Genomic DNA, 19,391 nt, shown 5'->3' on the forward strand with positions numbered 1-19,391 from the left:
GAGGCCACCCACGGGGCGAAGGCCGTGCCCTCCGCAGGCGGCGCTGGACATCTGGACGTCCACACGCAGGGGGAACGTGGACACGGACCTTATGCTCCTCTCGACTGGCTCACAAGGGGTCACGGACACGGTGTAGGATGCGAAACTATGACACTTCCAGAAGACGACACAGGAGAAATCCCCGGTGACCCCGGACGGGAGGATGACCCTGTAGACCCGGCACCACGGGTCCAATCCAGGAGACAAACAACTGGCCGGCTGGACCTTGTCCTGTGAAAGTCAGGAGGGTGAGAGGACAAGCACCGACCGGCAGCAAATATTTGCAAAAGACACAGCTGATCGAGGACGGCGCCTACAATACATAAAGATCCCTGAACACTCAACAACACGCCCTAACAACGTGTTTAAGAGCGGACGGGAGACCTGCACAGAGACACAGGGGGCAGATCAGGAAGGCTGCTCCGCGTCCCAGGCCGTCAGGGAGACGGCGACGAAGACGTGGGTGACCCGGTGACGGCAGCCAGGGCGGGGGGGCTGCGCACCGCGCGACGGTCTGGGGCAGGCACAGCCGGGGGGACGGGGCAGGCTGGGGGGCCGGGGGTGGGGAGGAGGACTCCCAGGGCCAGCACCCGTGAGGGGATGCAGTGCTGGGCGCGTCGTCCCCCGGCCCCCGCCGACCTCACGTCCCCCGTGGGCCCCAGGTGATGACGACGTGTGGGTGCGGGTTCACCCGGGGTCACACGCACAGCGCGGATGCGGGATGTGGATGTCAGGGGAGAGAGCGGGGCCTGCGGAGCAAGCAGGTGACACTTTCCGACAATCCACGGAGACGTGACGGACCAGGCATCAGCCCACGCACCCAACTAACACCCCGGGTGAGACGGACGAGCAGGGACTTCCTGAACCTGATAAGCCTTGGAAGGACGCTGCACTCCCGCGGCTTATTACACTCGGTCACAACCACAAGGTAACAGACGGCCGAGCTGTGTCGACAAAGGTGCTGAGAACGAACACCTCGGGGCACCTGCGGGCTCAGGGGGCTGAGCGTCTGGCTCTTGGTTTCGGCTCAGGTCCTGAGGGATCGGGCCCCGGGTCGGGCTCCGTGCTCAGCGGGGAGCCTGCTGGAGCCTCTCCCTCTCGCTCTCCACCCCCCCAAATAAATCCTCGACCCTCGGTGGCGAGGGTACCCGCGGCTGACGTGTGGATACCGTCCACGCTCGTCTTCATGTTCAATGCAGGCCACCCAAGCCCGAGCGAAAGGTTTCTGAAGCTCTGGAGAGAAGATGCCCAAGGACATGATGACCTCTGCAGAGGGTCGTGACCCCGGGGCCCAGGGCCACGCCAAGCACCACCGTCACCAGGAGCCCAAATCAGGGCCCTCGGGGACGGGCGAACAGATGAGAGAGGGTGCGCGGAGCCAGTACAGCATCCTCTGCTACAGGAGGCGGGGGACACCCAAAGGTCCGCCCTCGAGGGGGAGGGAGGACACACCAGAGCACCCAAGCCTGAGAGCACCTCCCGGAGTGCCACGGGACGTTTGAGACCCGTCGCCGTAAAGAGGGACTTCTAGATACCTAGAAAGTGAGCCCATCCACGCAGAGCAAGGACCGGGGTGTAGATCCGTAAGGGCGCCCGTGCACGCACACGCACACGCACACGCACGTGCACGCCGTGGTAGACAGCTCAGGGCCCTAATGTCCGTTCCGCGTGCCCGAACCTGCAAGTGGTGGTTTGCAGAGGGGCGGAGTGTCATGGCCCCAGATGGGGAGGTTCATCAAACCTAACGCGTGCATCCCGAAGAGCAGGGGCACCTCCCAGGCGGGGGCACACTGGCGGCCCCCAGAAGCCGGCAGAGGCGGGCACGCTCTTCCCTGCGGCCCCCAGAAGGAGCACGGCCCCGCAGACACACCTCCACCTTAGCCCCGTGAGACTCCGACCTCGAGAACAGCGTTAGTGTCGTCTTCCGCCACGAGGGTCGGGGTCACGCGTCACAGCAGCCACGGAAACTCAGACACACGCATCTGTGCAAGCCCACAGCGGGAACAGAAAGACGCCCCATCCCAGCAGCCAGGGGCGCTTGGAAGGCGCCTTCAGCCCTCTCCTGTGCGCTCCAGTCTCGATGCCAGCGTGCCCGTGAGCTAGTCCTGGGGTAGACGTAACCCGGGGAGAACAGGAAGACGGAGCAGCGTGGTCCTAGGGGAGGAGAGGGGCAGGACAGGTGGCCCCCCCAGGCCAGCGTTTGCGGGTTCGGGGGCAGGAAGGCTCACTCCGAGCACTGGCTCTCTCCTCCTCAGAACTGAGGCCACGTGTCTGCAGAACCGGGTCTTTCCAAGGGGGGCTGCCCACGGGTGCAGTGCAAGGGGGCGGGGGCCCTGAGCGGTTTCACATGCTTCAAAGACACGTTGGGGCCCCTGGGACCCTGGCCGTGGTGCCTGCAGTGGACGAGGCAGCACTGTCAGCCTCTGGGCACACGGCCCCAGGGGAGGGAGTGGCTGCGGGCCTCCCGCGTGCCCAAGGACCAGGAATCCGGAGAAGAACTTGGAGGGAAAGCAGCATGGCGGTGGGGGAGAGGCTGGGCCCAGACTCCAGCAGGGAAAGCCTCACGGGCAGCATCCTATGCTGGAATCACTGACACACAAAACTGCTCAACAGCGCAGGGCTGAGCGTCTGGCCCTGCCACCTGGTTTGCTCCAGACACAGGTTCCACGACAGAAACAACTGCGTATTACGTGGGACAATCACATTCCAACATGGTAAACCTGATCCAACACCCAGATGGATGGACAGATGGGTGGGGGGGGGTGGATGGAGGGATGGGTAGGTGGATGGATGGATGGATTTGTGGATGGGTGGGTGGGTGGAGGGATGGAGGGATGAAAGGATGGGTGGATGGGTAAGTGGATGGATGGATGGATCTGTAGATGGATGGAGGGGTGGATGGGTGAATGGGCGGATGGAGGGATGGGTGGATGGGTGGATGGGTAGGTAGATAGATGGATCTATAGATGGATGGAGGGATGGATGGGCAGGTGGATGGATGGATGGATGGAGTGATGGGTGGATGGGTAGATGGGTGGATGATGGATAGATGGATGCTAGGTGGATGGATGGATGGATGGACGGGTGGATGGATGGATGAAGGGATGGATGGAGGGATGGGTGAATGGGTGGATGGGCAGGTGGATAGATGGATAGATGGATAGATGGATCTGTGGATGGATGGGTAGATGGAGGGATGGAGGGATGGAAGGATGGGTGGATGATGGATAGATGGATGCTGGGTGGATGGATGGAGGGAGAGAGGGATGGATGGGTAGGTGGATGGATGGATGGATTTGTGGATGGGTGGGTGGGTGGAGGGATGGAGGGATGAAAGGATGGGTGGATGGGTAAGTGGATGGATGGATGGATCTGTAGATGGATGGAGGGGTGGATGGGTGAATGGGCGGATGGAGGGATGTGTGGATGGGTGGATGGGTAGGTAGATAGATGGATCTATAGATGGATGGAGGGATGGATGGATGGGTGGATGGGCAGGTGGATGGATAGATGGATGCTAGGTGGATGGATGGATGGATGGATGGACGGGTGGATGGATGGATGAAGGGATGGATGGAGGGATGGGTGAATGGGTGGATGGGCAGGTGGATGGATGGATAGATGGATAGATGGATCTGTGGATGGATGGGTAGATGGAGGGATGGAGGGATGGAAGGATGGGTGGATGATGGATAGATGGATGCTGGGTGGATGGAGGGAGGGAGGGACGGAGGGATGGGTAGGTGGATGGATGGATGGATCTGTGGATGGAGGGCTGGATGGAGGGATGGAAAGATGGGTGAATGGATGGAGGGATGGATGGATGGACAGGTGGATGAGGGGACGGATGAAGGTGGGTGGGCCACCTTCTCACACGATATATAACAGTAACAATGATTTAAGACTTGATTTCTCAACTGAAAAGAAAGCGGTCAAAGGTTACGGCCGTGCAGCAGGAGGGACAGCTCCTTCACCAAGGGGAAGGACAGTGTCAGGGAGCTGGCCCCCGGGGGAGGGCATACTCGCAGCCGCCATCTCGCTCCTCCTCAGTGAGGCCAAAGATGAGCTCCTGTCTGCCCGATGTCCCACGTCAGCCTTCCTCGGAGCAGGACGGAGTAACCGCCAAGACCACGCTGAGCTGGATGCTGAGGGGCGGACGCAAACCGCCACTCCGAGAGCCACCTGCCTCCCGACCTGCAGGCCGTCGCATCCACGGCTCCGGGCACCTGACGCCCCAGCAAGGAAGCCGAAGCCATGGGGGCACCTCCGGGAAAGCTCGACCACGTCCTCAAATGGTACTTGTAGGTTTGCTGGGTGGGGGGGGCAGGCCTAGGCACCCGTCCACGAGGCGGCCTCGTCTCCTTACATCAGAGTTACGTGGACACCGCAGGCGACTGAAGCATTTGAACAACACTAACCGCTTCTGAACTCACCTCCCATTAAAGGCAGTGGATCGAAGCCCAGCGTCTGGGAAGCCTGCGCGCCTGGCGGGTCCCTGACAGACGGGCTGGGCGTCGTCCCCGAGCCGTCACCGTGACGCGTCCCCACTGGCCAGCTGGGGTCCCCGCGGCCCGGGGCTCTGCTTCTCCGGCGTCCGTGCGGCACTGAGGCGCAGTCCCGGGCCACTCCCGCTCCCTCCGGCTAGCCCAGCAGCGCACACCCCGTCTCTATCCCCACTAGGCCTCGGTTTCTCCCCTGCAGGCAGGAGTAACACCTGCTCCCAGGCTCGGGACACGACCCGTCCTCACCCTCGTCCCCGGGGACGTCATAAAATTTGCAGACAGAGCAAAGCCCAGGGTGCCCCTGTCAGTGGGGACAGCCCCCTTACCTGGGGGACAGTCCCCCTGCTGCCTGACCCTCCCCTGCGCAGGGGCCCGACTTGCTTTGCTCTGGGGCCTGAGGGACGAGCCCCCACACGGACAGAGGCCCGTGGTCCCCGACAGCGCACTGACCCACGGCTGGCTACAGCCACAGCATGGGGGCTCCCAACGCAGCCCTGGCCTCCCGAGCGCCTCCCTGGGCCCCGACCCGTGGCTGCGCCGTCCCCCCGTCCCCCCCCACTCCAGGGCTGTCGTCAGCCCTCCCCGACCCGCTCTCCCTGTGGGGACAGGAGGGAAGCAGACAGAGCTGCGGCCTCGGCTGGGGCCCGTCCCACACCGCACTGCCCCCACAGCCATGTCTGCCCTGGGGCCTGGACGGGGACAGCCCTTGCCCTGTGGCCTCTGTCCCCTCCAGACAACCTTCGTGCCCCCCACCAACCCCCATCCCGCAGCCTCTCGCTACCCAGGCGGCCCACGGACCTCCCTCAGCCAGGACCCTGACGCTCACCACCGGGGCACCGTCACCAACGTGGGGGAGGGGCCAGGGTGACCCCCGATCAGGGCCCCCCCAGACCTGCCCCCACTGGGCGGGGATGCAAAGGCCCCGGGGCCCAGCGGAGGCCAGAGGAGGGACGATGCTCCCAGCCCCGGCTCCCCCTGGACCAAGGCCGCCGCCAGGCCCCGCCCAGCACGGATCCTGGGTGAACGCCTGACCCCCGCCTCCGGCCTGAGGGGCCGGGCAGTTAGCACGGCGTCCCCCAGGGCTCTGCCGGAACGCGGCCTCCCTGAGCCTGGCCCCGCCAGCGGATGCAGATGTCCACTGAAAAGTCCCTTTCAGGCTGCTGGGCCGAGAAGGCAGCTGCAGTTGGAGCCTCTCCCTGCCCCCGCCGCCCTGCTCCGGCTCCCGGTGCCGCCGAGCCCCAGCCCAGAGACCGGCGGGGCCCCCCATGTGTGTCCAGACCCGGGGCGGACAAGACCCGAGGGCAGGCCCGGCCTCCCGCCCTGTGGAGGAGGGGCGCAGAGTCCAAGTGGCCCCTGGGCACTCCCGGCCGGCCTCCGTGCGCCCTCAGCGGACGCGGCACAGAACCCCGAGGACGCCCACGCTCGCCCACGCTCGCCCACGTTTGCCCAGCATCAGGCGGCCCGGGGCCCAGCGCCCTGGGAACAGCTCACCGAGGCTCCGAGCCCCGCGTGCGGCCCCAGCGCCCCGGCTGCTCCGCCCTGCACACACCCGGACCCCAGGGCAGCCTGTGCACGTGACCCCGAGGCCGCTCCTGCCGGCACACAGGGCTCAGCCTCCCATTCCCCGTCTGCAGCAGCCACGCACCCATCCCTGTCCCCTCACCACCCACCTGGCACCCCGCGCCCTAGGCCCAGCAGGGTAACACCCCCACCCTGGGGTCTGGGGCAGCTCCTGCACCACCAGCCCGGCCCCAGAGCCCAGGGACCCCAAAGACCGCGGCAGGGGCAGCCTCACCGCGGGGCCCTCCCTCCTGTGGCTGCGGGGGCAGCTGGGGCGTCTCCGAGCCACGGCCCTGCCCGGTGCCCTGCCGACCACGTGGCGATGGGGGCGCAGCCCAGGTTGGGGGTGAGGCCCAGGAGGCCCCAGAGCGCACACCCGGGGGCTGGGGCGGCGCCAAGCTCTGCAACTCACTGCTCGCGTGGCCGAGACCACCCGCCTTGTGGGCAGCAGGAACCCCCCGCATCGGGCCTGCACCCCACCACGCGGCTGGACTGGTGGCCGCTCCCGGCCCTGTGCCTCGGGCTCCCCTCCCGACCGTGGTGTAACGGGCACCTCGGGGCCGTGGGCGGATGAAACGAGCCCCCTGCTCGGGCAGGGGCTGCTCCTGAGGGTGGGCCGCCGTCGCGGGGTCACCAGCCCGGCCTCCCTCTCCAGAGCCTGCCCCCCACCCCGCACGGGTGGCCCCGCGGCCCCGCTCAGCACCGGTTCCCAGGCGCCCGGCAGGACGCGGAGGGCCGCGGGTTACCTGCACCCGGCCCTATGAACACGCACAGCCCGTCCTCCTGGGCGGGGAGCGAGGCGCAGGGCACGGGCAGCCCGGCCCCGGGCAGGTGGCTCCAGCACGCGTCCTCCAGGGCCTCGCAGAACTGGCGGCAGGGCGGGGGCGCGGGCGGGGGCCCGGAGCGGCAGGGCGGGGCCAGCAGCAGGCAGACGAACCGGGCGAGGAAGCGGTGGCAGCGCGTCCGCAGGAGGCCCCCCCACGCCCGGGCGGCGGCGCGCACCTCGTCGCGGCTGCCGTGCTGCAGGTGGTTGGGCAGCCAGGCGCGCCCGATGCCCAGGCGGCCGCACACCGGCAGGGCGGGCGGCAGGGGCAGGCAGCGGCCGGCGGCGGGGGGCAGCGGGGCGGAGTTATTAGCAGGCCCAGGCCCCAGAGAGTCCGCGGCGGGAGCAGCCCAAGCGCCCCTGCCCCCGGTGACAGCTGAGAGTGGGGTTCCAGGCAGCAGGGCGGGGGGGTCAGAGGACAGAGCCGAGGGGGCCGCGTCCGCGCCCAGAGCACCCATCACCAGGGGAAGCAGCTGCGGCGAGCGCCCGCGGAGGCCGGGGAGTCGGTGCTGCTGGCCGGGCCAGAGTCCCTCGCCGTCCAGATCCTGGGGCGGCCCCGGGGACGGCTGGCTCCCCCCAGGAGGAGCCCCACGGGGCGCGGAGGACAGAGAGGCTCTACCTGGAGAAGGCGGCGGCCCCGAGGGCTCCCTGAGCGCTGCCCGGGGCCTGTCCAGGGAGGGGGGCAGCCGGGTGGGCGCCGGCAGGGTGCTGGCCTCCGTGCGCGGGGCGTCCGTGCTGCCCAGCCAGAGAGCCGTCCCGTTCTCCGGGGGGGGCCGGGAGGGCCCCGGGAGGGCGAGGGGGCGGGTGGGGGTCACGGGGGCGGGCGGCCCGGCCGTGCTGGAGCTCTCCGGGCGCGTGGTGTCGTCCCACAGCTGGACGAAGCTCCGGATGCCCTGAGCCACGTTCAGGATCTTGGCTCCCACGCCGGCGATGTTCTCCTCCTTCTCCTCCTTCGGGTTTGGGCCCGTGGCGGGGGCAGAGGGTGCAGCGGAGGCCGCGTGCTCGTCGGTCTCCAGCCCCCGCAGGGGCGGCTCCGGGCTGGCGGGGGCATTGCTCTGCTCCGTGGGGCCGGGCTGGGGGGTCACAGGCGTGCCGGTCTCGTCTCTGGGCTGCACATGTGGGCTCCCCGGGGCCTCCGACACCGGTTCGGCCGTGGGCCCGGCGGTCCTAGTGGACCACAGCCAGTTCAGGCTCAGTAGGTCAACCTGGGCGGCCGCGGGGCAACAGGTGAGCAGCAGCAGCAGCAGCAGGCAGCGGCCGGGGTGGCGAGCCATCGGTGCTGTGCGCCCGGCGGGCCGCGGGCGGTGTCTGCGTCCTGGGGGCGGGCCAGCCCGGCTCCGCCCTCCCCGCCCGCCCGCCCCGGTCCTGCTGGCTCCCTGCAGCCAACGCTGTCTCCGGCTCCGCCTTCCCGCCTTCCCGCCCTGGGCCACGGGACAGGATCCCGGACGGCTCTCCCCGCACCCCCTGCACCCCGGATGGCAGGACGGCTTCCAAGCTCTACCCACCTCCCCCCACTGACCCCGGGGCTGCGTCCCCAGGCAGGGCAGGCGCGGGGGCTCCTCCCGGGGCTGGGTCCCCGAGACAGCCGGGGGCCCGGGCCCTGTGCTCGAGGGGGGGCAGGAGACCCGGCCATGGAGAGCAGCCGGGCCGCGGCCGCCCGCCGGTGCCAAACTGGCCCTCAGAAGACGCTCAGAGCTGCGGTTCTTGTGCAGCAGCGTCGCCTCTGAGACGTCGACGGGTGCAGCCCCCGAGGGCAGCAGTGCACCCCCCCGGCCACGCGGCCTCCCGCTCAGAGGCAGGGCACCCCCGTGCTGGATGCACCCCCACGGCTCCGCCATCCTGAGGGCGTCCTAGCTAACCTGAGCCGCCCAGGGTGCAGAACACTGGCACGCGGGGGGCCGGGGGGGGCCCTGGGGCCTGTGGGCGCTGGAGGTGCGGACCGTGTGTAGACGCGCCGCGGATGGCACTGGGTGGGGGGGCGTCCCCGGGCAGCCGGGCGGCAGAGGCGGGTGGGTCTCCCCATCCACGCACGGGCCCAGGCCTCGGCCTTCATCCCACGAACCTTGCATGACACAGAGGCCAGCCGGCCTACGAACGAGCCACTGAGGCACGGCTGAGGGCGCAGAGCCCAGCGGAGCGGGCCAGAGGGCACCGCACACAGGCTTACACGGCGCGCTCGCCCCTCGCACACTCAGGCCAGCGCACAACCACATGCTGCTTCTACCACCACGTTGTACAGCAGCTCCCACGTCCCCTGGACGCCCCGACTTCCCCGGCCCACCCGCCCCGGGCGCCGGGGTCAGCCGTGTGGCCCGACAGCCCTGCAGCGTGTCCCCGGCCGTCCCCAGCTCGGGGCGCGGATGCGATCAATCAGCTGCCGTCCAAAGGGCAGAGCCCGGCCACCCGGGTCAGAACTCGGGTTTCAGGGAAGCGGAACACTGTGTCCCCTCCGCAGACGGGCACGTCCCATATGCAAACATCTGTGTCCCGGCCTCGCGCCCAGCGCTAATCCCCGCAGCGCTCAGAACTCCCACAAACGCTCAGAGGATCCTCTCTTTGCTTGAGGACGCGCTAATGTGATTTTATGCCTAAAAGTGTCTCTGGAAAAAAATCTCGGGACGGAAATGCCAAAGGCCCGCTCGTCTCCCGCACGTGGAGGGGGCCCTGGGCGCAGGGGGCCGGGCTGGCTGGTCTGCGCGGGTGGCCCCAGCCCCGCAAGCTGCCCCACACACGTCACTCGTACGTTCAGGTGCACGCACACGCCTTCCGGGGGTGCACACTTGCACACGTACACGCACACGCACTCACACGCGTGCACACAGCTTACCCCCACACGCACACTCGAGCATGCACACTCACGCGACGTTCATACACAAACACACATTTGCACACGCAGGCGCAGCCGCAGCTCTCAGGAAGCGCCGCGCCGTGACCAGCTGCCCCCCCAGCACCCCCGTCCAGCTGTGGGTACAACAGGCCCGTCCCCAGCCCAGTGCCCACCCGGGGGCCCCCACCGCAGGGTCTGGACGCCGGGGCTCCCATGGGCGCCCCGTGTAACGGGTGCCGTCGGCCTTGTGCCCCCGGAGCCTGCCCCCAGCGGCCGCGACGGGGTGAAGCAGGGGCACCCACTTGAAATCCTAGAAACAGGAGTATCATCGGGTCATCGCTACCTTCCCCGAAGCGGCTGGCTCACGAGGCCCCGAGCCCGGCCGCTCCTACGGCCCACGCAGGCCTCCACCCAACGGCAGGATCCCGCCTCCACGGCCCCAGGGCACCCCTGTGCTCCAGCCCCAAGGCAGGTGGCCAAGCGGGGGTCTCCTGCGGGTGCCACCTGGGGGGCGGGAGCTACACCCCAAGTCCCTCCCTATGAGGGTCTCAAACTGTGTCTCCCCAGGACTGAAAAATCTGGGTCTACGGGGAAGAGCAGCCCCAACCTGCCCGAGTTTCTAGAGAGACGCAGAGGCCCCCCACCCCCAGCCCCAGGGTGGCTCAGCACTCGGGCACTATGGCCAGAAGGAGCCCCCCCCCCACCCCGGACTAGGCCACAGGGGCCTGAGGGGAGGGTGCACGGCTGCGGTGACCCGGCCCCCACCCCCCACGGTCGCCCGGCTTCCGCGGCACTTCACGCACGTGGGGACGCGTCCTGGTGCCTGGTGCCCCTGGGAGGCCGGAGTGGCCAGACGGGCTCGGGTGTCCGGGCTGCCCGGGCGCCCCCGCCCTGCGCCCCCGCCTCCTCCCGCCCCCGCCCCCCCCCCCCCCCCCCCCCCCCCCCCCCCCGCCGCCAGGGTTTGTTCGGTCTTGCCGGCCTGTCTGGTTTGGATTCCTGAATAATGTGCTCTTTTATTTTCGTTTTTGAAAGAGCAAAACACCCACACGGGAGCAGAGAACACGGGCTCTCTGAGGAATGGGCCGCCGCCCGGACAGGAGCCCCCGTCTGAGCCCCAGAGAACGGCTGAGGGTCTCTCCGGCACTCCCCCCCACCCCCCACTTCCACAGCCTCCCCGGGACCTGCTGGCAGCCCTGGGGTCCTCTTTCCTCCCTCCCCCTCCGGCCCAACACGTGTCCCCGAGCCTCCGGGGAGCCGACCTGAGCCCCGGGCTCCCCTCACCCGCTGCCCAGGGACAGGCTCCCAGGTGCCAGCACATCCAGGACAGGTCCCTACCCTGCGGACACGTGTCCAGCTCTTTCGAAACGAAAACACAATGTTTCATCTTCCGGTGGCGCAACTGGTTGATCATTGCCTCCCGCACCAGGACTTCTGCGAGCACCGTGATAAGAGACCAGCTCCCGAAGGCTGGGGAGGGGCTGACGAGCGGGCTCCCAGCGGGTCCCCGGTGGGCGGCCGGGGCGCTGCTGTCAGACCCAGGGGCACGCGGCAGCTGTGCAGCGGGCCCACGTCAAGGCCCAGGCCTCTGGCCTCGCCCGTGGGACGGCAGGGACACGGCACCTCGTCTGACCTGTAACCACCCGGACGCTGGGTCCTCCTCCAACTCCGTGCTCCCCGTGAGGCTCACACCCACCCCTCCCCGGCGGGGAGCACAGGGACCCCCACGGCCCCCACACAGGGCCTGCGGCTGGCAGCCCGGCATTGCCAGGGCTCTGCTGCTGTCCCTCTGCCGGGGAGGGGGGCTGGTGGGAAGCAGCACCCCCAGCCTGCAAGCCCAAGTCCCTCTGCAGGCGGCAGCAAAGCTGGGGAGAGCCCTTTGGCCCCTAAAGGAGGGCCAAGCCCTGCCCAGCACACAGCACCATCCCCGCCACGGGCCTGGGGGCGACAAACGTCAGGAGGGTCTCTACAGCCCCCGCCCCACAGAGGCCACCCTCAGAAGGACCTTGGCCAAGGAAACCAGCCCTGGGGAGGATGGTCGGGGGAGCACGATGCAGCGGAGAGCAGACCAGACCGGGCGTCAAGGGTCACGGGGGGGAAGTAACCGGTCCGCGCGGCCACCGCGGCCACCACCCACTCACAGCACGAGGTCAGCCATCCAGGGCACCTGCCAAAGCCCGGGGCCGAGCGTGGGGAAGCCGCTGGATGAGTCAGAGCAGGCAGCGTCCCATGGGATGTGGGCTGCACCCCCCGAAAGGGGCCCCAGGAAAGAGGGCAGGAGGGCCTTCTGGGAGAGGAGGCAGGAGGAGCCCCCAGCAGGTGCCGCGCGGGCCTGAGCGACCATTGGAGCCGCCCCACCAAGGACGCACCGGGCCCTGCTGAGATGGACGTCACCGCGCACGTCCCGGCCTCAGCAGACACGCAGGGGTGCTGGCGGGTGCACACAGGCCGATGTGTCCGCGTGTGCATGAGCGTGGCTGCCCCTGCGTGCATCCGCGCACCCACAGGTGGGCGGCAGGGGAGAGCCAGGACACGGCGAACGCGAACGGCCAGCGAGGCGCAGGGCAGGTGTGAGTGAGCGAGCGCGGCGCCCGCCTCCCCTCCCCGCCGCCGTCTTCCCGGGCTGGGAACGGGGCTCCCCACGGGGGTGCTGAGCCATGTGCCCCAGGCCCCCCGGGACAGCTCGTTCCTGAGCCTTCACACCCCGTCTTCTACTCAACGTCATGATTCACGGTCGTCTTCATAGAGGGGACCGGACTGGCCCCGGGGGCCTCTGCGAAGCGCCGCCTCCCGCGGGATCCCCCCTCGAGACTGCTTTGGGCCCGCGGGCGCTGAGACGTCCCACGGGGGTGAGGGTCAGGCAGCCGGGAGTCGGGCAGGGTCGGCTCCGCAGCCTCGGGGGTGACTCGGGGGTGAGGCCGGCCCCACGGTGGGGATCTCCCGGTTCGGGAACACGGAGTGCTCGTCCGCTGATTTAGCTCTGCCTTGACTCCGCGCAACGTCGTTTCCAGTTCCCAGGGCGTGAGCTTCGCCCTCCTTCTGTGAAACTTACTCCTAAGTAGTTTATTCTCTCTGTGCTTTTGTAATCGGGTCGTGCGGGGTGTTTTTCTCCTTCGTCTCATTTTTGGATCATCCGCTGCAAGCGTATAGAAATCCCGCGGATTCTTCACGCTGACCGCGTGTCCTGCAGCTCGCGGAACGGGTCGGTGAGCCGCGGGGGTCTCCTGGGGGGTCCTGGGGCTCGGCGTCTCCAGGACCGGGTGCTCCGTGGGCAGACCGCAACGCTGAATGGATGAGGGGCGTGGGGCAGCCTTGCCTGGTTCGCGGCCGTGGAGCCACACGTCAGGGCCCCGCCAGCAGGGAGGAGGTCGGCTGTGGGTTCTGGTGGCTGAACCCCTTTTACAGGGTCCTAGAAGCTCCCTTCTGTTCCTAGTTTCTTTTTTTTATTTTTTAAGGTTTTATTTATTTTTTTCACAAGAGACACAGAGAGCGAGGCAGAGACCCAGGCAGAGGGAGATGCAGGCTCCATGCAGGGAGTCCGAGGTGGGACTCGATCCCGGGACCCTGGAGTCATGCCCTGGGCGGAAGGCAGATGCTCCGCCCCTGAGCCCCCGGGGACCCTTCTAGTCGCTCCTCTGCACGGCCCGTCTGCTTTGCTAATCCTCAGGCGTGTATGTGTCCACGTTTATAATTCGTGCTGCACCAGTTTCCTTTCCTGGGACGTGTGCATCCGGCTCTGGTGTCCGGGTCGCACGGGCCTCAGAGGCCACCTGGGAGCTCTTTCCTCCCTTTTATTTATTTATTTTTTCCTTTTATTTTTTTATACGAGTTTCTGCGTATCTGGTTGTCCAATTCCTTGACTGTTTCCGGTAGAGCTGGGCAGCAAACCTGGGCTTTTCCTTACGGGGAGCGTCTGGATTATTAAATCAATCTCTTCTAAGGGTTGCAGGTCTGTCCAAATGGTCTCTTCTCACGAGGTCCCGACGGCTTGTGGGTTTCCAGGGATTTGCCCTTTGCACCGAAGCTCCCCAGCATCCTGACACAACCGTTCGTCCTCGGGTTCGAACACTGTGCGGGGTTCAAGCAAGGCTGGAGGACCCTCACTTCCCGATTTCCAAACCATTGACGGGGCGGCGGGGGCTGAGGCAGCGTGCAGGCGGCACCGGGCTGGGCGTGCGGCTCGGCGGGAGGACGCCCTCGTCTCCGGTGGCGAAGACCGACTTCATCCAGGGAGAGAACGGGATTTCGACAGATGGAGCGGAGCCCCCGGAAACCTGCAGGCGAAAGAATGAAGTGGACCCCTACCTCACACCACACGCAAGAACTAACCTCAAAAAAAACAAAAAAAAAAACAAAAAAAACAAAGAAACAAACTAACCTCAAAGGGATCAAAGACCCAAATGCATGAGCTGCAGCTACCGGACTCTTAGGACACGTGGGAATCCACCTCCGTGACCTCGGACTCAGCACCGGAGCCTTAGATTTGATCCAAAAGCCGAGGCCACCAAGGGAAAATAAATAAACCAGACTAACTCGACATTTAAACCGTTCGTGCTTCAAAGGACGCCGTCAAGAAAGTGAAAGGACAGCCCCATATAACGGAAGGAGGTCTGCAAACCCCGTATCTGGTAACGGGGAGTCGTGCCTGGACCGTGTGCGGACTGGCTGCGCCCCAGCCACAGAAAGGCAAGTCATCCCACGAAAACGTCGGCAACGGGTCTGAACAGAGGAGGGTCCACAAGCCCCACAGGCCCACGACGGACGCTCAGGAGCCCCAGCAGTCGGGGAAACGCGGCGTGAAGCCGCCGTGGGACACACCCCGCGCCCACGGGGACGGTCAACAGTGGTCCAGGATGTGGAGAAGCCAGAGCCTTGTCCGCGGCCGCGGGGGGGACACGGGTGCGGCCCCCGGGGGAGAGCGTGGAGGCCCTCGAAGAACAAAGCACGGGGCCACCCCGTGTCCAAACGCCCGCCCGGGAGACGGGCCCCGAGGAGGGCACGTGCCCGCCCACGAGCGATCACAGCAGCATCGTTCACGCGGCAAAGCCCCAACGCTCGTCATCCATGCGGCGGGAACCCCGCAGCCCTGGGAAGGGGCAGGGGCAGGGGCTCTGACAGCGGCCACCACACACGGACCCCGGAGACACCGGGTCGAGCGGGAGAACCGGGTTCCGTTTACACCGCGGCCCCACAGCACAGAAGCCCGCCAACGCAGGTGCAGGTTTGGGGCCGGGGGGACAGCGGGGGGCTTCTGTCCCCGGAGACGGGGTGGCTCCTGGGCGACCCCAGTGACACTGCTGGGTCTGAAGCCCACAAGGAATTCGTCCCGTGAATCGTGCACCGTGTCAACGATGCCACAGGAAGGTGTCCAGAGGGGACACAGGGGGCTCATGCCGCGTCGTGAAACCCCGCGGTCTGCGGTGCCGTGAGGCCTGCACGGGCTGTCAGGGAGGCTGGCCTGTCCCCGAGCAGTGACCACAGCATTTCCTGGCTTCCTGAATCCCTGCGCACCTTCACTTGGTTTTCCACGGGAGCGTTTGTCGCTTTTAAAACGACGGATGCAGACCTGGGGTCTCCTGCGCCGCTAAGACGGGACACATGGCTTCAGGGCCAGGAAGAAAGCCGCCTCCCCGGCCTGTGCTCGGCCTCTGCCCCGGCGCACCTGCAGGGCCGCGCTCCGGCCTGCTTCTGTGTGCAAGGCCACCAGGTGAGGGCGGGCCCCCAGGTGAGGGCACATGGCTGCCAGGTGAGGGCAGGGCCTCCAGGTGAGGGTCCAGAGACCCCAAGGTGAGGGCACATGGCTGCCAGGTGAGGGCGGGGAGCCCCCAGGTAAGGGCGCAGGGACCCCAGGGTGAGGGTGTGGGGCTGCCAGGTGAGGGCACGGGGTCCCCAGATGAGGGTGCGCAGCCACCAGGTGAGGGCGTGGGGTTCCCAGGGTGAGGGCGCAGGGTCCCCAGGTGAGGGCACACGGCGAGGAGGTGGGGACCCCCAGGTGAGGGCACGGGGCCCTTAGGGTGAGGGCAGGGGACCCCCAGGGTGAGGGTGTAGCCCCAGGTGAGGGCTCGAGGCCCCCAGGGTGAGGGCGGGTGGTCCCCAGGTGAGGGAGCTCGCTCCACGGGCCGCCCTGTGATCCCAGTCCACGTCCTGGGGACCGTGAACCTCACAACCTGCTACCACCGCGTGGGCCCCGGGCAGGAGGCGGGCCAGCCCCAGCAGGTAGGGTGCAGGTGTGGGCTAAGGGCCCTCCTGCCCGGGGCCCCCACCCTGTGCATCACCCCTTCACCTCCCGGGACGTCCTGTTTTTCTCTCATTGCCCACGTATACCCCAAGCCCCTCCTGGGCGACCCGCCCTCTGGGCGCCACGATGCGTCAGCTCCGGGCAGGAAGGTCCCGGCACAGTGGACACATGAGGCACACGGGTGACTGCGGCCAGGATGCGGGACGGAGGAAGGAGCAACGCAAGCAAGTTCCCCACGGACGGACACCAGATTCCGGCGCAGCGACTGGCTCAGCGGCCCTGGAGGGGACAGGCCGGGGACGGTGCCCCAGGGGTCCGGGGGCCCAGCAGCCCCAGCCACACCACGAGGCCTGTTTTGCAGGTTGTCTCCCAGGAGCAGAGTCCCCGGGGCCTGCCGTTCTGGTGTTTCTCCGGGAACCAGGCCACACAAGGGGGCGCGCCTGGCCCGGGTCTCCCACAAAGGCTCTGCGCCCAGGAAATTAATATTTGACTCGTGTTTTCCCCGGAGCGTCCCGGGGACCCAGCACCCAGAGCGTCCCATCCCTGCTGCATTCCTCGGTGGCGCCGACGACAGCGAGTCACCCGCAGCCCCCCACCCCGGGGGACACCTGCGGAGGCCCTGGTGCCCCGGCGGGGGCGGGGGGGCGGGGGGCGGCCCCTCAGGGCGCGGGCAGCCGCGGGAGGCGCTGAAGTCGTGGAGAACCGCAGAACCTTTGAAGCCACGGACGATCCGATTAGTGTTTAAGGGTTTAGCGGGTTGCTCATTAACCGGGTTTTTACCGGGAGGCTGCAGGGCAGGCTGGCGAGGCCAGGTTCCCACAGGAGCGGCGGCGACCGCCCCACTGCGGCCTGGTTGGGGCGACGGGTCAGGCGGCTCCTCCACGCCAGCACCCCAAAGCCACAGTAGCCTCGAGGTCCCGTGAGCCCCGCCGCTGGGCCTGGCCTGGGCGGCCGGGTGACGCGGTCGGGGGTCCTGAGAGCCACGGAGGGTGCGGGTGGGGGAGCCTGCTGGGCAGGACACGGGCGACGATGTGACCCGGGGGCAGGGCATCCCCGCGGCTCTGTGACCGCGTTTGCAGCGCCGAACGGGAGTCCGTCCTTGTCCTTGTCCTGCTGAGGTTTTCCGGTGGGGAACTGGGGGTTGGGTGGTAATAATAAAAATAAATCGCACAATTAAGAATAAAGTAGGAAAACAACAAAACACAGGAACCGAGAAATCCAGCGGTCGGCTTCGGGCGCGCCAGGCAGCGCTGGTGGGCAGCGTCCAGTGGCAGCCCCGAGGTGGCCTGGTGGCGCCCAGGGAGGGACGGCCCGCGAGCACGCCTGAGCCCACGGGGTGGAGGACGGGCACGTGCACCTCCCAGGAGGCCCCGGTTGGCACCAGGGGGTCTGGACCGTCCTCCAGCTCAGCCGGGCCCTCCCCTTCCTCCCCGGAGGCCACTTCCCACTGGGGCCTGAGGATGGTGGGCAGGGGGGGCGGTGAGCGGGCTGGGCCGAGGGGTGGGGGGCAGGGGAGGGCAGTGACCCGGGTGGGCCAGCGGTGGGCGGCAGCGGAGGGTAGTACCGGTCTGGGCCAGGGGTGGGGGGCAGGGGAGGGTGCTGGGCTCCCAGGCTCCCCCGGGGGGTGTCCTCCTGCACTGCTGGGTGCGAGGGGCGAGAAGCACACGCTGACATCCGCATCACATCCCTGGGCCAGGGGTTCCCAGGGGACGGTGGGAGAGACGAGGCTCAGAGGTCCTGCGGCAGGTGGGTGGTGGCTTCAAAGCTTTGCCTGAAGCCCCAGGGACCCCGACCCCCCAAACTGCTGGGGAAAGAGTCTTTGCGGGTTTGCCGACTCGAGGACCTCAAGGACTGTCCCGGCCTAGGACGGATTAAACCCAATGACCGGGGTCCCCATGAGGGACGGGCAGGAGACAGACTCGGAGGGGAAGCTGCGCGGAGGTGGAGGTGGAGGTGGGACGACACGGCCACAAGCCAGCGACCCCCGGGGCCCTGGTACCCTAGGAGGCAGGGAGGACCCTGCCCTGGAGCCTCGGGGGGGAGCGCAGCCCCGGGTCCTCTGCCCTGACAGGACGGATTGCTGCCGCAGCGGGGCCAGCCCCGGGCCTCACACCCACCCCTGCGGATCCACGGGGGCAGCATAGGGCCCGGGGGTCAGGGAGCAGCACAGCCCCCAGAGCCATCGGGAGAGGCCAGGGGCCGCGGGCACAGCGCCCGTCGCGACCCCCGGGGCGGCTCCTGCGGCCTCGCTGACCGCCGTGTGGTGGCACAGCTGGGACAGCGCCGTCAATGCCACGCAGGCCCCGGGAGTGTGACCAGACCCAGGACAGACCAGGACAGACCAGGACAGACAGCCGTGCTCGGAGCCCCACCTGCGTCTCCACCCCGTGGGGTGTTGGGGAGACCCGGGGCCGCCGGCCGCCAGCACCACCCGTGGCTGCCTGCCTCCCGCCCGTCCGCCCCTGCCAACCCCATGGAGGGCCCCACGGAGGGCCACGTGGACGGGCAGGGTCCCAGGGCCACCAGCTAGCCCGCGGGTCCTGTCTGCGTTTGCACAGCAGGGCGGCCCAGGCACCCGCGTCTGCACCTTGACCCCGGCTGGGGGGGGGGGCTGCAGTCCCTCCCATGGGGGCACGTTCGCGGCGTCGGGGCATCCTTCAGGGCCACCCAGGCAATGCCGCCCCTCCACATCCCGAGCCACACGCGCTTCGCCTGCCCAAACCATCCCTACTGGCAGCAGATGGAGGGAGTCAAGCCCTGCACTTGCCCCCAGGCCGGCTACACTGGATCCAGTCTACACCGGGATCCGCCCTGCGCCGAGGGCTGTCGGACTCCGCTGGCCGGCAGGGGGAGCCACAGACCACGCAGACCCGGGCCGGTCCCCTAGGGCGCATGTGGCAGGAGTCCGGGTGGACGCCTTACACGGGGCTCCCCGGTGCCCGCACGCCCGCAGGCAGCCCTTACACACAGCCAGGGGTGCTCCCTGCATCCCCGCCCCGCCGGCCCTCGGGGCTCCCGGACCTGGGGGTGGGCACCATGCAGGGGTCACACCCGGCCCGGCCCCGCAGGTGTCCCCCGGTTCGGCGGCTCTGACGATGCTGGACCCACGTCCCGCCAGGTGGGTGCTCGGTTTATGGAGCACCGACCTCCAGACCCGGGAGGGCAGGGCCATCCGAGGGGAGCTCAGGGGGGTCCGCCTGCCGCAGCTGCCTCTTCCTGCCCCCCTCGCCCCTCCAAGCTCACCAGCACCCCAAACACCCAACAGATGTCCCTCCCAGAGGTGGCCAGCCCACCCCGGCCTGCACACCCACGGGGCAGGGCGGTGCACCTCACCCCTGCAGCCCACCCGGCCCTCGGGTCCACACCACGGTCCCCTCTGCCTGGATGGGGAGGACCCAGCCCTGC

General features: G+C 68.1%; 1 protein-coding gene across 6 annotated transcripts in view; it reads right to left on the reverse strand.

Moving 5' to 3' along the window:
- COL18A1 (collagen type XVIII alpha 1 chain) overlaps positions 1 to 19,391 on the reverse strand; it is a 74,698-nt gene that overhangs the window by 33,211 nt on the left and 22,096 nt on the right. Inside the window, exons 1-2 of one of the 6 annotated variants that reach the window (XM_072738703.1) lie at positions 5,368 to 5,517; positions 4,473 to 4,734 (exon numbers count right to left, since the gene is read on the reverse strand). The exons of 1 other annotated variant lie outside the window; for it this stretch is intronic. In XM_072738703.1, the coding sequence (XP_072594804.1) occupies positions 4,473 to 4,479 (7 nt within the window). In that variant the 5' untranslated portion in view covers positions 4,480 to 4,734; positions 5,368 to 5,517. Of the gene's footprint in view, positions 1 to 4,472; positions 4,735 to 5,367; positions 5,518 to 6,847; positions 8,233 to 19,391 lie in introns of those variants that run through there. 4 more of the 6 variants (XM_072738700.1, XM_072738699.1, XM_072738701.1 and 1 more) reach the window with 4 other exon arrangements.

This window comes from Vulpes vulpes, chromosome 15 (genome assembly GCF_048418805.1).
Source record: "Vulpes vulpes isolate BD-2025 chromosome 15, VulVul3, whole genome shotgun sequence".
Lineage (NCBI taxonomy): Eukaryota > Metazoa > Chordata > Mammalia > Carnivora > Canidae > Vulpes > Vulpes vulpes.